Genomic DNA, 16,294 nt, shown 5'->3' with positions numbered 1-16,294 from the left:
CACCAGTGCAACTGTGTGTGTGTGTGTGTGTGTGTGTGTGTGTGTGTGTGTGTGTGTGTGTGTGTGTGTGTGTGTGTGTGTGTGTGTGAGTTGTTAGAGGACGGGTGTAAAACCACCAGTGGTATGAGCCCCCCTGTTAACAAGCTGTCTCTGTGACCCGCAGGATATTGCTATACACATGTAGACAACAAACACATTGAAAAGACACAGTGAAAGAACATTCCTACCACTAATGTCCATCCACATGGATAGTGTGGCCACTGTAGCCATTTTGTTTTTGTTTAGTCTCCTTTTAGCCCCGAGGTTTGGTTTGAGTGGTCTGATTTTTTCTTTTAATCACAGCTGGAGGAGAGGAAGAAGGAGGCATGAGGAAACGAAGGAAGTGATATGACAAGGGGGGCAGTGTGTGGAGCCAGGATCCTGGGAGTGTGTTGCTGCATGTGTGTGTGTGTGTAAGAAGGCAGCACTATCGGACTCCAAGGTCAGCCGATAAACACCACATTCACGAGTGGAGACGGGAGGTAGGTGGAGAACCTGCAACCTCCCGTTTCCAAAGATTCCTCCGATTCCAGCAAAGCACTCGCTCCAATTAATCACTGGGAATGGTTACACCATGGTAATACCAAAAACAATCTCCATGATCACACGCACAAACAAAATTTCAAATTGCTATCATCCATCTCACCTGCCCCCGTTAAAAGCGCGGGGGGGTTGAACCAGTCATTGGCCTCCCTTTCTCTCTCTCTGCCTCTCTCTCTCTTCGCTTTAACGGCCTGGCCACTGAGATGACGGTGAAAAATTAACAGCGGACAACTAAACAAGTGAAGGCACCAGGGCGAGGGGATCAATGCGCGGCATCCGCGGCAGGAGCAGCTATGTAAAACACTTGCCTTAAGTCAGCCGCATCCGGTTAATATTTAATCCCTCCATCCATCTCCACAAAGAGCGTTTTCCCTTTTGCTTTAGCCGCCGTTTACTTTGATTACACACAACCGTTTGCAATGGAGGGGCAAAGCAGGAATGATAAGAGAGCATGGTGGGTGATTTGCATGGGGATGGAAAATATTCTCAGGTTTGATAATCGCTCAGAGCAGTGTAGTGCCAGTGTGAGACAGAAGAGAGGGGGGAAGGCCTGAAGAAAGAACGCAATAAAATGGGATAGAGGGAGCGAGAGAGAGAGAGAGAGAGAGAGAGAGAGAGAGAGAGCGAGAGAGAGAGAGAGAGAGAGAGAGAGAGAGAGACTTAGGTTTGTGATGAGGCCAGGGAGAAAAAAAACATGCCGAGTGAATCTCCGGAAAAAAACTAACCGAATTACACTCCGAGGGGTTGCCTTATTTAAAACAAGAGATATGCAAATAAAGCAGGAGTAGCGAAATAACACTGATATTATCTTGCACTGTTATCTTCCGTGGCAAATGATTTCGAGGGAGGAAAAACTGTAACTCCCAAGTGAACATGCAAATCCATCTGTGTATTCCTGGGGAGCTTTCCGCACTCGCTCTCATGTTGCTTTTTCACTTTGCCATTTTTCGCTTCTTCCTTCCACTGACTGAAGCTTCTCATGTTTATTCTGCGCCGGCACTGAAACGTGCATTTATTACAGGAGCCGAGTAATAACCACAGTGTCAACAGTGTGGCACATGAGCATATAATGACTTTAAAATTCGGTTGGAGCATGTGCATGTAAGGCAAAGGTATATGGTGTATTATTAGATATAAAAGGTATGGGGGACGACATCTAAGTAACTACACACACACACACACACACACACACACACACACACACACACACACACACACACACACACACACACACACACACACACACACACACACACACACACACACACACACACACACACACACACACACACACAAACATATATTTATAACAATGCCTTTAACACTTTTACAATTAAAAGGACATTGAAGCGTATACGCCACTTCACCGATTTAAGCCCCTAACAATTGAGGAAAATATTACGAAGAGAGATCACATCCCGAATAAATGTTGTTTTTTTTTTGCCTAAAGCCAGAAGCATGTCCGCCGACCTCAGAATGTGTTTATCATCCTGCAGGTTTACTGGAGAGGAGCTTTGAGATGGGTAATGGCAACTGTTCATTTTCCCATTCACTGACCTCAGCTCCCCACTTAACAATGTGGAATAAGATCGCCCCTTAGCCAACAGGCCGAGTGAGAGGAGATCAAGAGAACCAGCGTTTAGGACAAGTCTGCAGCCGCTGTTCTGAAAAAAAGAAGAAGAACACGCCACACTCTTTGTACACATGCAACCAAACACGCCGCGGCTGTCATTAAGAAGCTGCTTTCTTTAAGATGCCGACGTCATTGCCTCTTTCTGCCGATGCTCGGTAACCCGAGGGTAGACTTGGCTACAAACAGGGATCACAGTTTGTACATGAGAAAAATGGCAAAACACTCCACAGCCCCAGCGCCCCCATCGTCCACCTACAGCCACATCACCATGATCACCGCTAATTCACCGCGCGATTGATCAGCGAGCCCCTGCCACCGGCCGACGTTTCAAAGTCAGGGCAAGAAGAGAGAACCGGGACGGCAGGGGCCTGTGACAACACTGACAAGGGTAAAGTGTTATTTCTCTCGCACGCCGACAGCTGGACAAGGGGGTGAGTGTGGGGGGGTGGCGTACTGTAGGGATTGAGGGACATGTGTGGGAGTCAGGAGTAGGGGGGGGGCATTCGGCCGGCCGGGCAGTAATTCTTAATTGACACCTGTCAGGATAATGGCGGCAGTCACAGCTGTTGCGGGAAAATTTGTCCATCGTCCCGTTCATCTGTCAGCTCTAATACCCGTCCTAAAAGCTGCACACACACCCTAAACCCATCCACATCCACACAGACACACACACACACACACACAATGATTCCATCCTCACCAGCCATCCACCCACATAAAACCCCACCCACTCGTACCGCCGTGTTTGATGCTGCCGGTGGACTAAACATCGGTGCCCACTGCCATCTCCCAACACGCATTCCCCCCCCCATCATTCTCGCCGCTATTTGATTATCGGAATGACAGTTCAAATAACGCCCAAACAGATGTTTTTCTTTACATGCCTGCAGGCACTTAACCCGTGTTCAGTTGATTCGGTATTTGCCGGAAAGAAAATACCTCCACAAAAATCCAGAATGCACAAGCAAACTGTGTTTCCCTTTCTGCGTTTCATTTCCCTGATGATTTCCACCTAACTTTGTCTGATGAGGTAGAACCAACGGGAGCAGGAGAAAAACCAGCACAGAATTTTTTTTAAAGAAGGAAAAAAATCATTTTGTTATCCCCGTTTTTCATTCATCCCTTCCTCGCCCTCCCCTCCCACCAGCACTTCTCTCTCTTTTTATTTTCTTTGCTTTTGACTGGCAAAAAAATGAGTATTTATCCAGAGGAGAGGGGGATTGCAAGAGGAGAAACATGCCTGAGACGAGAAAAAGTGCGAGAAATAAAGCGAGAGAGGGAGTGCCGGGAAATGAAAGAAGAGATGAGAGGTATGCGAAAGAGACGGAGAGAGGGAGAGAGAGGTAGAGAGGCGCAGAGGAGGAAGAGACGGAGGAGAGGGAGGAGTGTGCAGGGGCTGGATGTCCCTGGATAGGGCTTTTGCTCTTCTGTAGTGGGCCCATCTCGTTTGTCTTGTTTGTTTGTTGGCATCAAAGAGCTGCCTCTCACTCCCCCTGCTAACTGATGTAATGAGTGGGTAAGCTACATGTTTTTTTTCCTGCGCCAAGGAATTCAAATACTTATTAGACAAAATATTCTGTAATTGCTCATCTTTTATTGATAGAAGTAACATGTTAAATTTGGCTCTAGCAGACTTTCCCATAGCCTCTCGAGGAGGCATGGCTCTGATCAAGAGAGCAGATTCACCCTCTGCAAATGTAATACTTAAGAAAATTTGAGATGTCAATTTTTGGCCTTAAATGTTGCTCGACTACTTCTCTTGAACGCTTCCCCTCTTATCTTCCTCACGTCTCAAATTATGTGCCGAAGAAGGAGAAAAATTTCAGAAAACCCAACATATCAACAGATTTTCATTAAGGCTCTCCTTAGCCTTACATCCCCACTGTGGAGCCTTAACAAAATGTAATTACTCAGCACAACACAAATATTACATAGTAATTAAGCACACTTAACGCAACGCTGATAACAGCAACAGCACGCTGTTTATCAAAGCTCTGAGTCCAATCTGAATTTCACGAAAGATAAAAAAAAAACAAGTTTGTTATGCTGCTGCAACATTGAAAAATGAGAACAAAAATTCTTTATTTGGGGGGAAATTGTTTTTCTATGGCAGTCAGGAGTAAGACTGCTTGTCAGCCCGGTCCCAGAGGGCTGCTTTCTATCTGTTTCAGACTTGATTTTCTCAGACTTGGATTTTTTTTTTTCTTTCTTTTTTGGATCCCATGACTTGCTGCTGTTTTTATGAGCTGCAAGGCAGGCAACAAACACATCTGGCTGCTTTAATGATATGATTTCCCATCATACTAAGCCACCTCCATTATGACCTCCCACAGAGACATGCTGGCTGCACTTAAGCATTAGGTGTAGGTGTGTGTGTGTGTGTGTCTCTGTCTGTCTGTCAGGCTGACTGTCTATGTTTATGGTTGACAATGTGTGTGTGTGCATGTGTGTGTGTAGCGTGCCCTCAGCTTTAGTTGAGGATGCCCCGGGAAGAATCAGAGAGAGAAAGAGACAAGGACGGGCATTAGCCAAGGTGTGAAATATCTCCGTATTTATGGGAACAGGAAAAGCTTTACATGTGCGGATTAAACCTTCCTAATACCTTCCATTTGATTATATTAGTTATTTACTGATGATCAATACTGAGTAAAAAAAAACATTCACGCTGATCTTGAATCTGTTTGAGTGATGAGAATGTAATGTGTTTTGTGCAAAATGCTTGTGAATCACAGAATTACATTTTTCAAGGATAATAAACGTAACTAATGCATGTGCCGTGCCTGAAACTAATACCCCACACACGCACACACACACACACACACACACACACACACACACACACACACACACACACACACACACACACACACACACACACACACACACACACACACACACACACACACACACACACACACACACACACACACACACACACACACACACACACACACGGAGCATTTGTGGTGACTCGAAGCATTAGCGGAGCAAGCTGAGCATGTCTGACCTTTGACTGGATCAAATCCCAGATGTAAATTTAACTATTAGTTTCAGAGGGTGGCGCAGGAGCAAAAGTGGCCATCGACGAGGTCAATCGATGCCACCTGCTAACGACACTGCCACTCCAATTAGCGCAACCTCTAACCGCGTCAAAACACACACACACACACACACACACACACACACCCCAAAGGGAACTCCTATAGGAAGAATACAGCCCAACTGAACGGGGTAAACTAAAACAGGCTGCAATGGATCAATATGTGTTCCTGCTCTGTCTGATATTCCTCCGTTTGATGGTGAATCGTGAACAGACATGACAGTCAGAAGTGAGAAATGTGCGGAGCTGCTGTTCCAGTTTGTTTTTACGTGCTCTGGTGGGGGAAACGGAGAGGGGATCTGAAGGCAGGCCCTGCGTAAGATGATGACTAACATGGTGGGGTTACCGTTACACTCGTTCAAGTTATTCATTCCAGGAAAACTAACACCGGTCAGCACTATGCTACCAGCGCACCCACCCACACACACACACACGCACACACACACTTCACCTTTGTCTCCCTCTCTCTCTCTCTCTCTCTCTCTCTCTCTCTCTCACTCACACACACACACCCACACACACAGCAAGTGTTTTAATCAAATTCTAACATAAACTTCTCAGTTCTCAGAAGCTGTGGAGCCTTTAAGCCATCAGGGAGTTACGAGCCATCCCAACATTTAGTCCAGAGACACTTTCCTGAAAATTAAGTTTTCATCAGAACAACACTGATCTTATTGTTAGGAGGGAAGGTGTTCTGGCAACCTTAAAAGGTAAACACACACACACACACAGACACACACACACCTAGAGGCTATACACTGCTGTCCTCCTCAGGACGCTGGTGTAGACAGAGGGGTGGGGGCACATAAATCTCAGCATGCTGATTATTTCGAAGGGAGAATATCACATAACAGCATCATCAAATAAGAGCACAAAGGTCGCTGTGTAATCTTAGCTACCCCGGGCATGCAAAATCATTAATCCCTGGGTACTGTGATTCTCCAGCTCAGAATAAAACAGGGGGAGGCCTTCAGCGAGGCGGCTACAGCTCTGAGCTGGGGAGGATGTTCAGCCAAAGTGCGTGGAGACCCGTGTTTTGATATGTTGGTGATTTACTGGCAGGGCCGTAACACATGCAAAAGTGTAAAAACTTCAACCAAATGTCGAGATTTTAAAAATGGTTCCTGGGATTACTCTGGAGTGCCGATATATCAAGTGGTTAGAGCAGGCCTGAGCCGCGGCACTAATATAAAAAAATAAATAAATCTTCTTGAAACTGTTAAAAAAATAATCTCACCCTCCCCCGCCTCACATTCCAGCTGAAAACCAGAGGAAACTTTGAGACAATGCACTTTGACTCAGAAATTCAGGTTGAAAGGCTTCAGATGAAAGCAAAGGAATTAGATGATAGTAATTTTAAGAAAGGGGGAGAGGGACAGATGAGAAGGTTGTGATGTGCTGTAGACGGCCTGGCTCGCTTATTACAAGGTTATAAGAGTGGTGGGGGTGGCGGGGGCTCGCCGAGGTCATTAACTGGCATTGTCTCCTGACGTGATTAGTCAGGTAGCAAAGTCCATTTGTCACCTGCACAGGCAAATTGAGTTGGTGCTGCACTAGGGGCTATGGGGACTGTATAATATCAACTTGATTACATCAAGGCAGCTGCGGACTTGACACCTTACTGAATTTGTCAGCATTAATCGTTAGGGCCTGTCACAAATCCATCAGCTGCACAGATAATTAGGGCTCTCTCTAATGAAGCCAACGGGAAGCAACCTTACCCGCCCACCCACTCCCCCCGCCTTTCTGTACCCACACGCACACACACACGGACACACACTCTTTCTTATAATTAACCATCGTGCTCCACAAATATAAGAGCGAGCATCTTCTCTGCCCGTCTTCTTTCTCTCTTCCTCCCTGTATGACTTTCTAAGCCGGGCCTCGGATGAAAGACGGCGTCACTCCGTTCTGCCCATAAATTGCTCCCGACCTCCGTTCCTGTCCTCATCAGCTTTGAATGGAGTCATTTCAGGATGGAGGTGAAGCCACAAGTGGAATATCACACACACACACACAGGAGCATGCGACTGTGCAGAAAGAAATACATATTGTGCTCTCACACACTTTCTAATGCAGTTTAGTTTTTATGTTTCTCGCCATCGGGGCTTTCCTATTTAAATTCTTAAATGTACATTTTTCTTCTGTGCGTAGCATGAGTGCCACAGCTGTTTCATCTGAAGAAAATGTTATCAAGTCTTAAACAAAATCTTAACAAAACGCAAACACACACACACAATCTTCAACATACTAATAAGATAATCATGCAATATTTGTGTGAATAAAGTCTAATGTATTAAAAACGCAAGTTTCTGTCCAAATATTATATTTACTTAAAATTATTTAACGAACTAGTAATTAAAGAAAAAATATCTCCAAATTCTGTTTGCTTAAATTTTTTCCTAAATATTATACAAAAATAAACAAAAACATCTGAATTGAAAGTAAAATCGGCCTCCATCTTTCGCTATTTCTGCCGTTGGTTGGAACATTTATACGCGTCATCTCGTAGGACTCAAATAAAAGTTAGAATAACATATAGTATTCACTTGAAGAAGGCAGAGGAGGAGAAATTAAAGGACGGCTGTCCCGACAAGTTTGCTATTGTTTTAATTCTGATTTCCATTCTCAGTCCCACCTTGAGCAATATCCTCTCTAAGCCACAGGTCAACACCAGCTACCAGTGTGTGTGTGTGTGTGTGTGTGTGTGTGTGTGTGAGTGTGCGCGTGTAGTTCTTCGTTGCCAATGGGACTGTGGCGTGGAGGGCGTTATCTCTGACTGACCGTCATGTTCATGGAAGAATGGAAAACATCCCGTCTGCCAAGCTGTGATTGACCATTACAAACCATGATGTGCATGGCAGTGGACAGTGCTATGGATCAATGGTCTGTGTGTGTGTGTGTGTGTGTGTGTGCGTGCATGTGTGTAGTGGCGGTGGGGGGAGACAGGGTCAAAGTGATGTCATGTTTTCATGCCTCCATCTACGTACGAGCAGAAACCTAACAGGAGTCAATCTGCTCCGACCGTGGCTGACCTCTCTGTGTGCAGGACATTTCACCCAAACGCTATCCGTTACTCTCTCTCTCTCACGCACACACACACAAACACAGACAGACACACACACACTATAAACACACAAAAAGTGCACTGAGACTCAATATCTAAATCTGAATCCTTGCCTCGCACTGTGGGCCAGAAATCCCATGAAAACTTGCTTTGCTAGAAAGGCAAAGGGAGAAAGAAAGAAGTCAGCAGCGAGCACTGGTTGAATGTTCCCCCATGCATCCCACACTCCGTCTCATCCTCCTCCTCATCCTCCTCATCACCACCACCGCCGCTATCATCCCCAGCTCTCTGCTTAAAATGATAAAACCCGCTGAGTTCAAAGTCTTCGTCGGCTGGCCCTCCTGTTCGACCCGCTTTGCACCTCATATTTCAAAATCTCTTTAAAATTCTGTAACTGTCTTTTGTTCACTCCAGTTGTTAATGCCTAACTTCAAAGGCTCGGCCTCATTAGCACAGAGGTAGAAACCCCTGTCACTCATTTACATTTGTTTAAAGGCTGCAGGGAGACGAGCGGAGAAAAGGGGGAGTCCAAATCCAAACCACTTGAAGTCAACCTTGTCGGTCCTCTGCCAACACCTGGTTTTATCAGTTGGTCACATTGCAAATATTATACTCCCCCTCCAGCAGTGGATATTGATTTCGTTACTGGACTGATTCTTACTGGGAATGTGGGGTGAATTTGGATGGGAACGCGGCAAATAACCCTCAACATTCATCTCTAGGAAGGAAAAGGTACACGAGGGAAGTCAAACACCTGATTAAAAAAGGGTGTTTTGGGTTTGATTTCTTTTTTTTTCCTTTGATCTATTCCACACACACACACAGTTCTTTCATTTGCCTTTGCTTGTTCGCATAAAATCAAATTTTCGGTGATTTTCCACAACTTTATTTGGCTTTTTCCACCTCCTGGTTGAGACAACAGGAGGGTTGTGTGTGTGTGTGTTTGGAGTGGTATAACCGACCAGAGACATGGCTGTCTTCATGGAAGGATTTATTGATGTTTATCAGGGATGAATAGATCAAAGACTGCCACATGACAGGCGATCAATCACGTATCAAATCAAGGATGGCAATCCTCTAATAAAATAGAAAGAAGGGAAAAACCGGCTCTCACCAGTTTTCTACTCCTTTCTTTCCCAGTCAATTATTCATCATTACTCACTCTTGAACCTCAAAAGCTCCCTTTATCCCCATAACATGCCATTTAGTTTATCTCACCAGTATTAAAAGAACTTTCCTGGCAAAAAGGGAACATAAAAAAAGAAGAAAGAACTCAAAGCGGCATTGCACACATATGTGCGTCATTTGCGCAATTGGACAAATTTTAAAATATAAAGTGATGCTCAGGAGGCGAGCGAGTAACACAAGAAAATTTAATTTAACAAACAAGTAAAATAATTCCCAGCATGCAGCACAGTTAAAGAAGATGGTGTGGAAGGAGATGTGTGTATTTGGCACATGTGAATAAAAAGTATAGTTTGGCTACTGGGATGTGGAATGGAGGGACGGGAAATACCTGCTGATCGCCGCGGATCTTGCTGCTTTCTCCTCGGCATAGTGACCGTCACGTTCCACGGTGCTTCTCATGCAGGAATTACACACAACTACGAGTCTTATCAGTTGTGGAAAATCATCCCGGTTCTCGGGGGCCGGGGCAGAAAATGTCAAGTCTTCTTTTTTTTCAAAGTGCCAGCTCTTTGGGGGGCTCAGTAGCCGGGTCGGTTTCAGCGAGGATCAGCTCAAAAACTACGACGGCGTTCGGCCAGCTCCTGACAACTTCACGTCCATCAAAGATCATCTTCCTTCATCTCTCTCGTGGTGAAAAAAAAAATCAAACTTAAAAAAATAAATAATCAGAGGCAGCAAGCGAGCACCTTGAAGTTTTCAGTTGCACTCCCGGCAGGAAAAATCCCCCATGTAATCTCCAGCGCTGTTTGGAGGGGGGACGATAGTTCGCTGCGTCTTTTACGCACACGCCAAAACTAAAAAATAAATAAACTCTGGCAGCGACCAAACAAATAAGTCCCGCGTGATCGCAGCGCACAGCTCTGGGAAGTATCCGTCTGTTTCCCTTTCTGTTAGCGGAGACCTGGGAGAGAGAAAAGAAGGAGAGGGGAGAAACAGATAGACAGGCATTAGATGGGTTAATGTCAGTCCCGTCACCACCACGCCACCTCAGCCCGGATCCAGCCTCACCAGTCCGGCGGAGACTTTTTCCTCCCTCCCCTCCTTCCCGTCCCTCTCTCCCACTGAAAACAGATGGATGAATAAGCGGGAGCGAGCGGGGCTTCTCTCCTACTTACGTTTTAGGGCTCGTGGAAGCGATTTCCGCCGCTCATCTCATCGCATCTTTGGACAAGAGTCGGGTATTTTTTTTTTTTGTGGAGGGGTGGCTGATGCGGTGGAGAGGATATCACTTGAGAGAGAGGGGGGGAAACAAACAAGACGCAGGCGCATCCAAGCTTCGCCAACAACACATCAGCTCGACATGGACTCAGATATTTGTCGCTTTTAGGGAAAAGCAAAGAGGGGGCCAAACTCCTAGGACTGATCCGAGGTCTCCCCGACAGGAAAGGAGAAAAAATGGAAACGCGGTGGATCCAGGAGCTGTTTCAGACAGTCTCAACTGATAGACAGACGCATCGAGTGGCTTTTCCTGCTACATTTTTACTCCTCCCCTCTCCACAAGCGTCACCCCTGACAGAGGAGCCTACCTGTCAATCTTTTTAATTGTCTTGTTTTTCCCCCCTCTCTCTCTCCCTCTCTCTCTCTCCCTCTTCCCTCTCTCTCGCCTTTGCTTTTTAAAAACCCAAACCCCCGACAAAGGAAAGGGTTATTTTGGAACTAGAACTAAACTTATATCAACATGTAGACCTTCTGCAAACCACAACAAGTATTGACCATTGTGGTTTTTGGAACAACTTGCATGCGGTCTTTATCTGCGTGTTAAAGCGTGCCACTGTCACGGGGGGTTTGACTCCCACTGGGGGAGGGACGCGTGTTCACTGGTCCAACATGTTGTAGGAACAGTGCAACATTTCTGCTTCCAGAGGAGACAGTCAGGTGACAACACAGTGATAATGAGGCTGCTATAAGCGTGGCTAAATGAAACGTGCACGGCGAAACGCGAACACCACTTCCGCGGATCACTAGCAAACGCTTTGGTTACAGGTGTACACGCGATCGTTCAGCAACAGCTCCCCAGATTGGGAAGAAAACATGCGAATTTAACGGATGCGCAATTACGCATTCACGCACCACGCTGTGTTAAGTGTTTCTAGATGTGTCGCAAAGATCCGGCGGGTTCGGTGTGTGTGTGTTTCCGTGGGAGGAAGACGAGCCGGGGCTGAGGGTACGGCAGGAGATGAGGATTGATTTGTTTCACCTTACTAGGAAGTGAGCGCTGTGTCCGGGAAGGGGAGGGACTCCGACGACAAGTCCGGGGCGCTGCTGTGCTGCTTTCCAGGCTGCACCAGTGCGCCGTTTTAATCCCAAACACTCGATTCCGTGCGCGTTGCGTTAAGTAGAGCGAGGCTCACGCAATTATAGAGCCGCGGCGTTTAAGGTTTTATTCTCGTGTTTACTACAGCGCGTCGGGAAGCCCGGCTCGACCCGGCCCGGCCTGCATGTGCACAGGGAGAGCCTGTAGCGCAGGCTAATGGCAGCCGGGCTCACTGCTGCCTCCTCCGACGCCCGTCAAGTTGTCCGTGAACTTTGTCACACATCGGCGCCATGTCCAGCCTCCTCCTGCGGCCGCGGCTGCTGACACGCGGCGGGAGGTCGCTGTCGCTGCTCGGCGGGGGGCGCGGAGCCAGCGACTCACTTTCAGGAGTTCACCCGGTGGCGCGGCGCTCCATCATAGACCTGTCCTACTCCGCGCACTTCATGGATTTCGCGGGGTCCTCCATACCCAGCAGCATGAGCAAGCTGGTCGTCACCAAGCTCAGTCCCGATTTCCGAGAGGCCGTGTGTGTGCAAAGCGTCGCGGTGCCGACCCCGGGAGACGCGGAGCTGCTCGTCAGGAATCGGTAAGTAGTTGTTTTTGGAGAGAGACGTGCACACATAGACCCCCGTTTCCTGCTGTGCATCGCGCGGAATAAGCTAACGCATGGGGCCAAAGCGTGTCATGAGTCTATCTGTGGGTGATTATCTCATGTGTATGTGTCACTATAGTGTGGAGAAGTTGTACAAAATAAGAAAATACAAAAGAAAGGTCCGCGCTTACCTCAGTTTACCCTTGTCCAGCACCTGCGATCATCATCATCACAAGATGGCAAAAATACGTGAGGAATAAAGCGCTCTACTGTAATTCCAAGTTCCGCCCTCTTCTGCATTTGTCTATCAATCCATCTCGGGATCTCTCTCTCTCTCTCTCTCTCTCTCTCTCTCTCTCTCTCTCTCTCTCTTTCTCACACACACATACACACACACTGTCTCTCTCCCCCTCTGCCCTCCTGTCTCTCTCTCTCGCTCTCTCTCTCTCGCTACGTCACCAACCTGCAAACAGAAAGTCATGGGGGGCTCAGACTGGCACCACGCAGGAGATGGAGAGGGAGATGCTGTTACATGGCGCGGGGAATTGCAGCATCATTTCAATCATTCACAGCAGCAGGAACCAGCGGCGTGTTCACGGTTATAAAGCAGAGTAAACCACCTGAAGTCCTTATACACACACACACACACCACATACTGTGTGTCACACAAATCAGATGTAGCCTGACATTATCTCGACATTTAGATAGAAATGGATTAATGCCATTCAATTCAGCATTTAGTAATTTAAAGTGGATAAGGCGTAAATGCGTTTGTAACATTCTCGTTCAATGTGAGATTTCCCCCAGAGGTAGTGTCCGCTCCTCATTTTCATTTCTACATCACAGACCGTATGAATCCATGTCTGACATCATTTTCAAAGTTAAATTAGCCAAACACAAGTCCACTCCAGGCTCTATTGTCTTATTTATCACCAATTAACTTATTTGCTGTGAGACCAAGTTTAAAACGTATCAGGCCACGTTAGTGACTTATTGCCCAGTAAGACAGTGATCATTTGTGAACTAAGACCTTTGGCCGTTTGTGTGTGCATTACTGAGGCATCACAAGATCAGAGAAGATGCTTTAACCAACAGGGAAAATTAATATTTCTGTTTCTGTTTGTGCCATCTGAGAGCCACCTATTCCGTTTGGCACGGCACTGGCGTAACCTTAAACACATCTACATATGAAATGTGTTTAATGACAAACCTAGAGAGAGAAATTGATGATAGAAAAGAGCACGGCTGCGGTGATAGAAGCAGATTAATTCACAAGAAGGAAATAAAACTTTTTTGGATCATCACCATATATTATAGTTTTCATTGAGTGAAAGGAAGCAGATGTTTTTAACATAAATGTAAATCTGTAAATGCCAAGATTCCTAAGTGCTCCTCAGCCTGACATTCGAGTACACTCTGTGTACTCATTTCACTTTGAGTCACTTTGCTGCAGCCAATACGATACTCTGCACAAAGGTGGAGTCACATTTGTATATGTTTATAGAGAAGATTAATATTTGTTCTGGAGAACAGTTTTTATAGATTCAAATTTCACTTCTGCTATAAATAAAAAATAAAACTCTTTATTTATTTAGTATATTTTCTAAATTGGAGCATTTCTCATCACATGTGTTTTTGTATTATAATGTTGGTGTAACAAGTGGTGGGGTTTTGAGGTTTCTGTTCTAGATATAGATCTTCATTTTGGCAATTGTTATCAGTTTCAGGTTTTTCAAATTTTTTTTTTTGACTAGTTGTGACTTTATTGTCGCAAATATAATCTTATTTAATTTGTTTAAACTGAAAAAGTTCAGTATTTTCATTGAAGCACATTGAAGTATTTGTGCCTTTTGATGATAACACGTTTTTTGTGGGGAGACTGATTCCATCTATGGAAAATAGAGAAATCAAGGTAATTTGTTATATCATCGGGGCCCATCTAAAAACCACAGAAGCATTATCTACAAGCTCAAAGTACACGTGTGACACGCACAGTAATGAGGCGCAGCATGTGCACTGCTCTAAACGGCGGTAAATGATTTATTTATACATTCCTTTCCCACATATTTGTTTCCTGCATGCTACTGAAGTAAGATGAAAACAGCCGTCGTCGTGCCGAGGCAAGAAGCGACTATCTAAGATTTTTTTTAAAGTGCAGTTTGTTGTGGGTGTCTCTGAAGACAATGAATCATGACATCATGCAATGTGTTTTGTGATACAAGCCTTCCCCTGTCAGAGCAGGACTGTTCTCTTCAAGAGAAAAGGGAATCATTGCCAAAACAAACCAGAGTGTTTATGCCCCGTGCAGACGTGTCTAGAGAAGGAAGCTGAAGTCTTGACCTTCAGTCTGGAATTCAGGAAACGCTAATGACCACACAAATGCTTTTGTACGCCATCATGAATGTATTGTATACATTTTATTCACAACTTCCTCATGAAACTGTTTTATCTTCTCACCTTTTAATCCACGACTGTTGTTCTTTTTCTCTGTTTGTCTTTAGTTTTGTGGGAATCAATGCCAGTGATATTAATTACTCGGCGGGCCGGTACGACCCCTCGCTGAAGCCGCCTTTCGATGCCGGTTTCGAGGGTATCGGTGAGGTTGTCGGCCTCGGCCTTAGCGCCAGCTCCCGTTACACCGTTGGAGACAACGTGGCCTATTTCCGCAGTGGTGCCTTCGCTGAGTACACGGTGGTCCCTGCCAAGGAGTGCGTGCCCGTCCCTGCGGTGAAGCCAGAGTTCCTCACCCTGCTGGTCAGCGGTGCCACAGCCTACATCGCCATGAAACGTCTGGGCGACCTGGCCGAAGGTGAGACGGTCCTGGTCACCGCGGCTGCAGGAGGCACCGGGCAGTTTGCTGTGCAGTTTGCTAAACAGGCCGGCTGCCACGTGATTGGGACCTGTTCGTCCAATGAGAAGGCCGGCTTTCTGAAGTCCCTCGGCTGTAACAGGCCAATCAACTACACCACAGAAGACCTCGCCAAGACTCTTCGGAAAGAGTACCCGAAAGGTGTAAACGTGGTGTATGAGTCAGTGGGAGGAAGTGTTTTGGAAGTCGCCGTGAACACTTTGGCCAACAAGGGTCGGCTCATAGTGATCGGCTTCATCTCTGGGTACCAGACGCCATCGGGTATCCCACAGTTCAGAGGAGGAACACTGCCGGTCAAGTTGCTGCAGAAGTCGGCCAGCATGCGGGGTTTCTTCCTGCCCCACTTCTACAGCGACTACAGGGAGGCTCTGAGTAGCATGATGCAGATGTTTGCCACTGGGAAGTTAGTGTGTGAAGTAGATTATGGGGATCAGGCAGAGGGAGGGAGGTTTGTAGGATTAGAGTCAGTCTTCCGGGCCATGGACTACATGTATTCTGGGAAAAACCTGGGCAAAGTCGTGGTGGAAGTGGCACCGCCTGCTGTTAGTAATAGCAAGCTGTGATTTCACAGATTGTTAGTGCCCCAATGAAACCATACTTGATTACTGTGATTTAGGACTTTAATTATTTTTAACACAGGTTAGTTATTTTTCTAAGATGATTGAAATGCCATTTAAAATAAAGCTATATACAATTTATGGTCTATTTTTATCGTGTATATCTCATGTTGTAAAGTGTCCAAAGAAAGTCATCCCTAATTTAGAATTTTCATGGATTTGGTATTAAAAAAGATTAACTAATAGCTCAGTATTGATGATAATATAACACAAACATTTAGATATAATCTCAGAAACAAACATCTGTAATTTGATCAAGAACTTCATATTTATCGGGTTTCCTAATCCTGTGCCCTCGCACTCTTGAAGAAGTCCACCCCTGAAATAATTTTAGACCTGCTGCCGCAATGTTCTCGCTTTTAGCACTGTCGGCACTTTATCTCCTATAAATG

General features: G+C 45.9%; 2 protein-coding genes across 3 annotated transcripts in view; one reads left to right on the top strand and one right to left on the bottom strand.

Annotated features, from left to right (window-relative positions):
- LOC128449359 (teashirt homolog 1) overlaps positions 1-12,769 on the bottom strand; it is a 38,138-nt gene extending 25,369 nt beyond the window's left edge. Inside the window, exons 1-2 of one of the 2 annotated variants that reach the window (XM_053432474.1) lie at positions 12,608-12,769; positions 9,899-10,471 (exon numbers count right to left, since the gene is read on the bottom strand). In XM_053432474.1, coding sequence (XP_053288449.1) covers positions 9,899-9,938 — 40 coding nt within the window. In that variant the 5' untranslated portion in view covers positions 9,939-10,471; positions 12,608-12,769. Of the gene's footprint in view, positions 1-9,898; positions 10,472-10,685; positions 11,777-12,607 lie in introns of those variants that run through there. The other variant, XM_053432473.1, reaches the window with a different exon arrangement.
- A 336-nt stretch (positions 12,770-13,105) lies between these two features.
- Positions 13,106-15,981, top strand: LOC128449360 (prostaglandin reductase-3). The gene has a single exon (XM_053432476.1). It carries the CDS (start codon positions 14,784-14,786, stop codon positions 15,846-15,848), a length of 1,065 nt encoding a protein of 354 aa, XP_053288451.1. The 5' UTR covers positions 13,106-14,783; the 3' UTR covers positions 15,849-15,981.
- The last annotated feature ends 313 nt before the right edge of the window (positions 15,982-16,294 follow it).

Source organism: Pleuronectes platessa, chromosome 10, assembly GCF_947347685.1.
Source record: "Pleuronectes platessa chromosome 10, fPlePla1.1, whole genome shotgun sequence".
Taxonomy (NCBI): domain Eukaryota; kingdom Metazoa; phylum Chordata; class Actinopteri; order Pleuronectiformes; family Pleuronectidae; genus Pleuronectes; species Pleuronectes platessa.
Note: the sequence above shows the minus strand (reverse complement) of the source record. Positions and strands in the feature narration are given on the sequence as shown.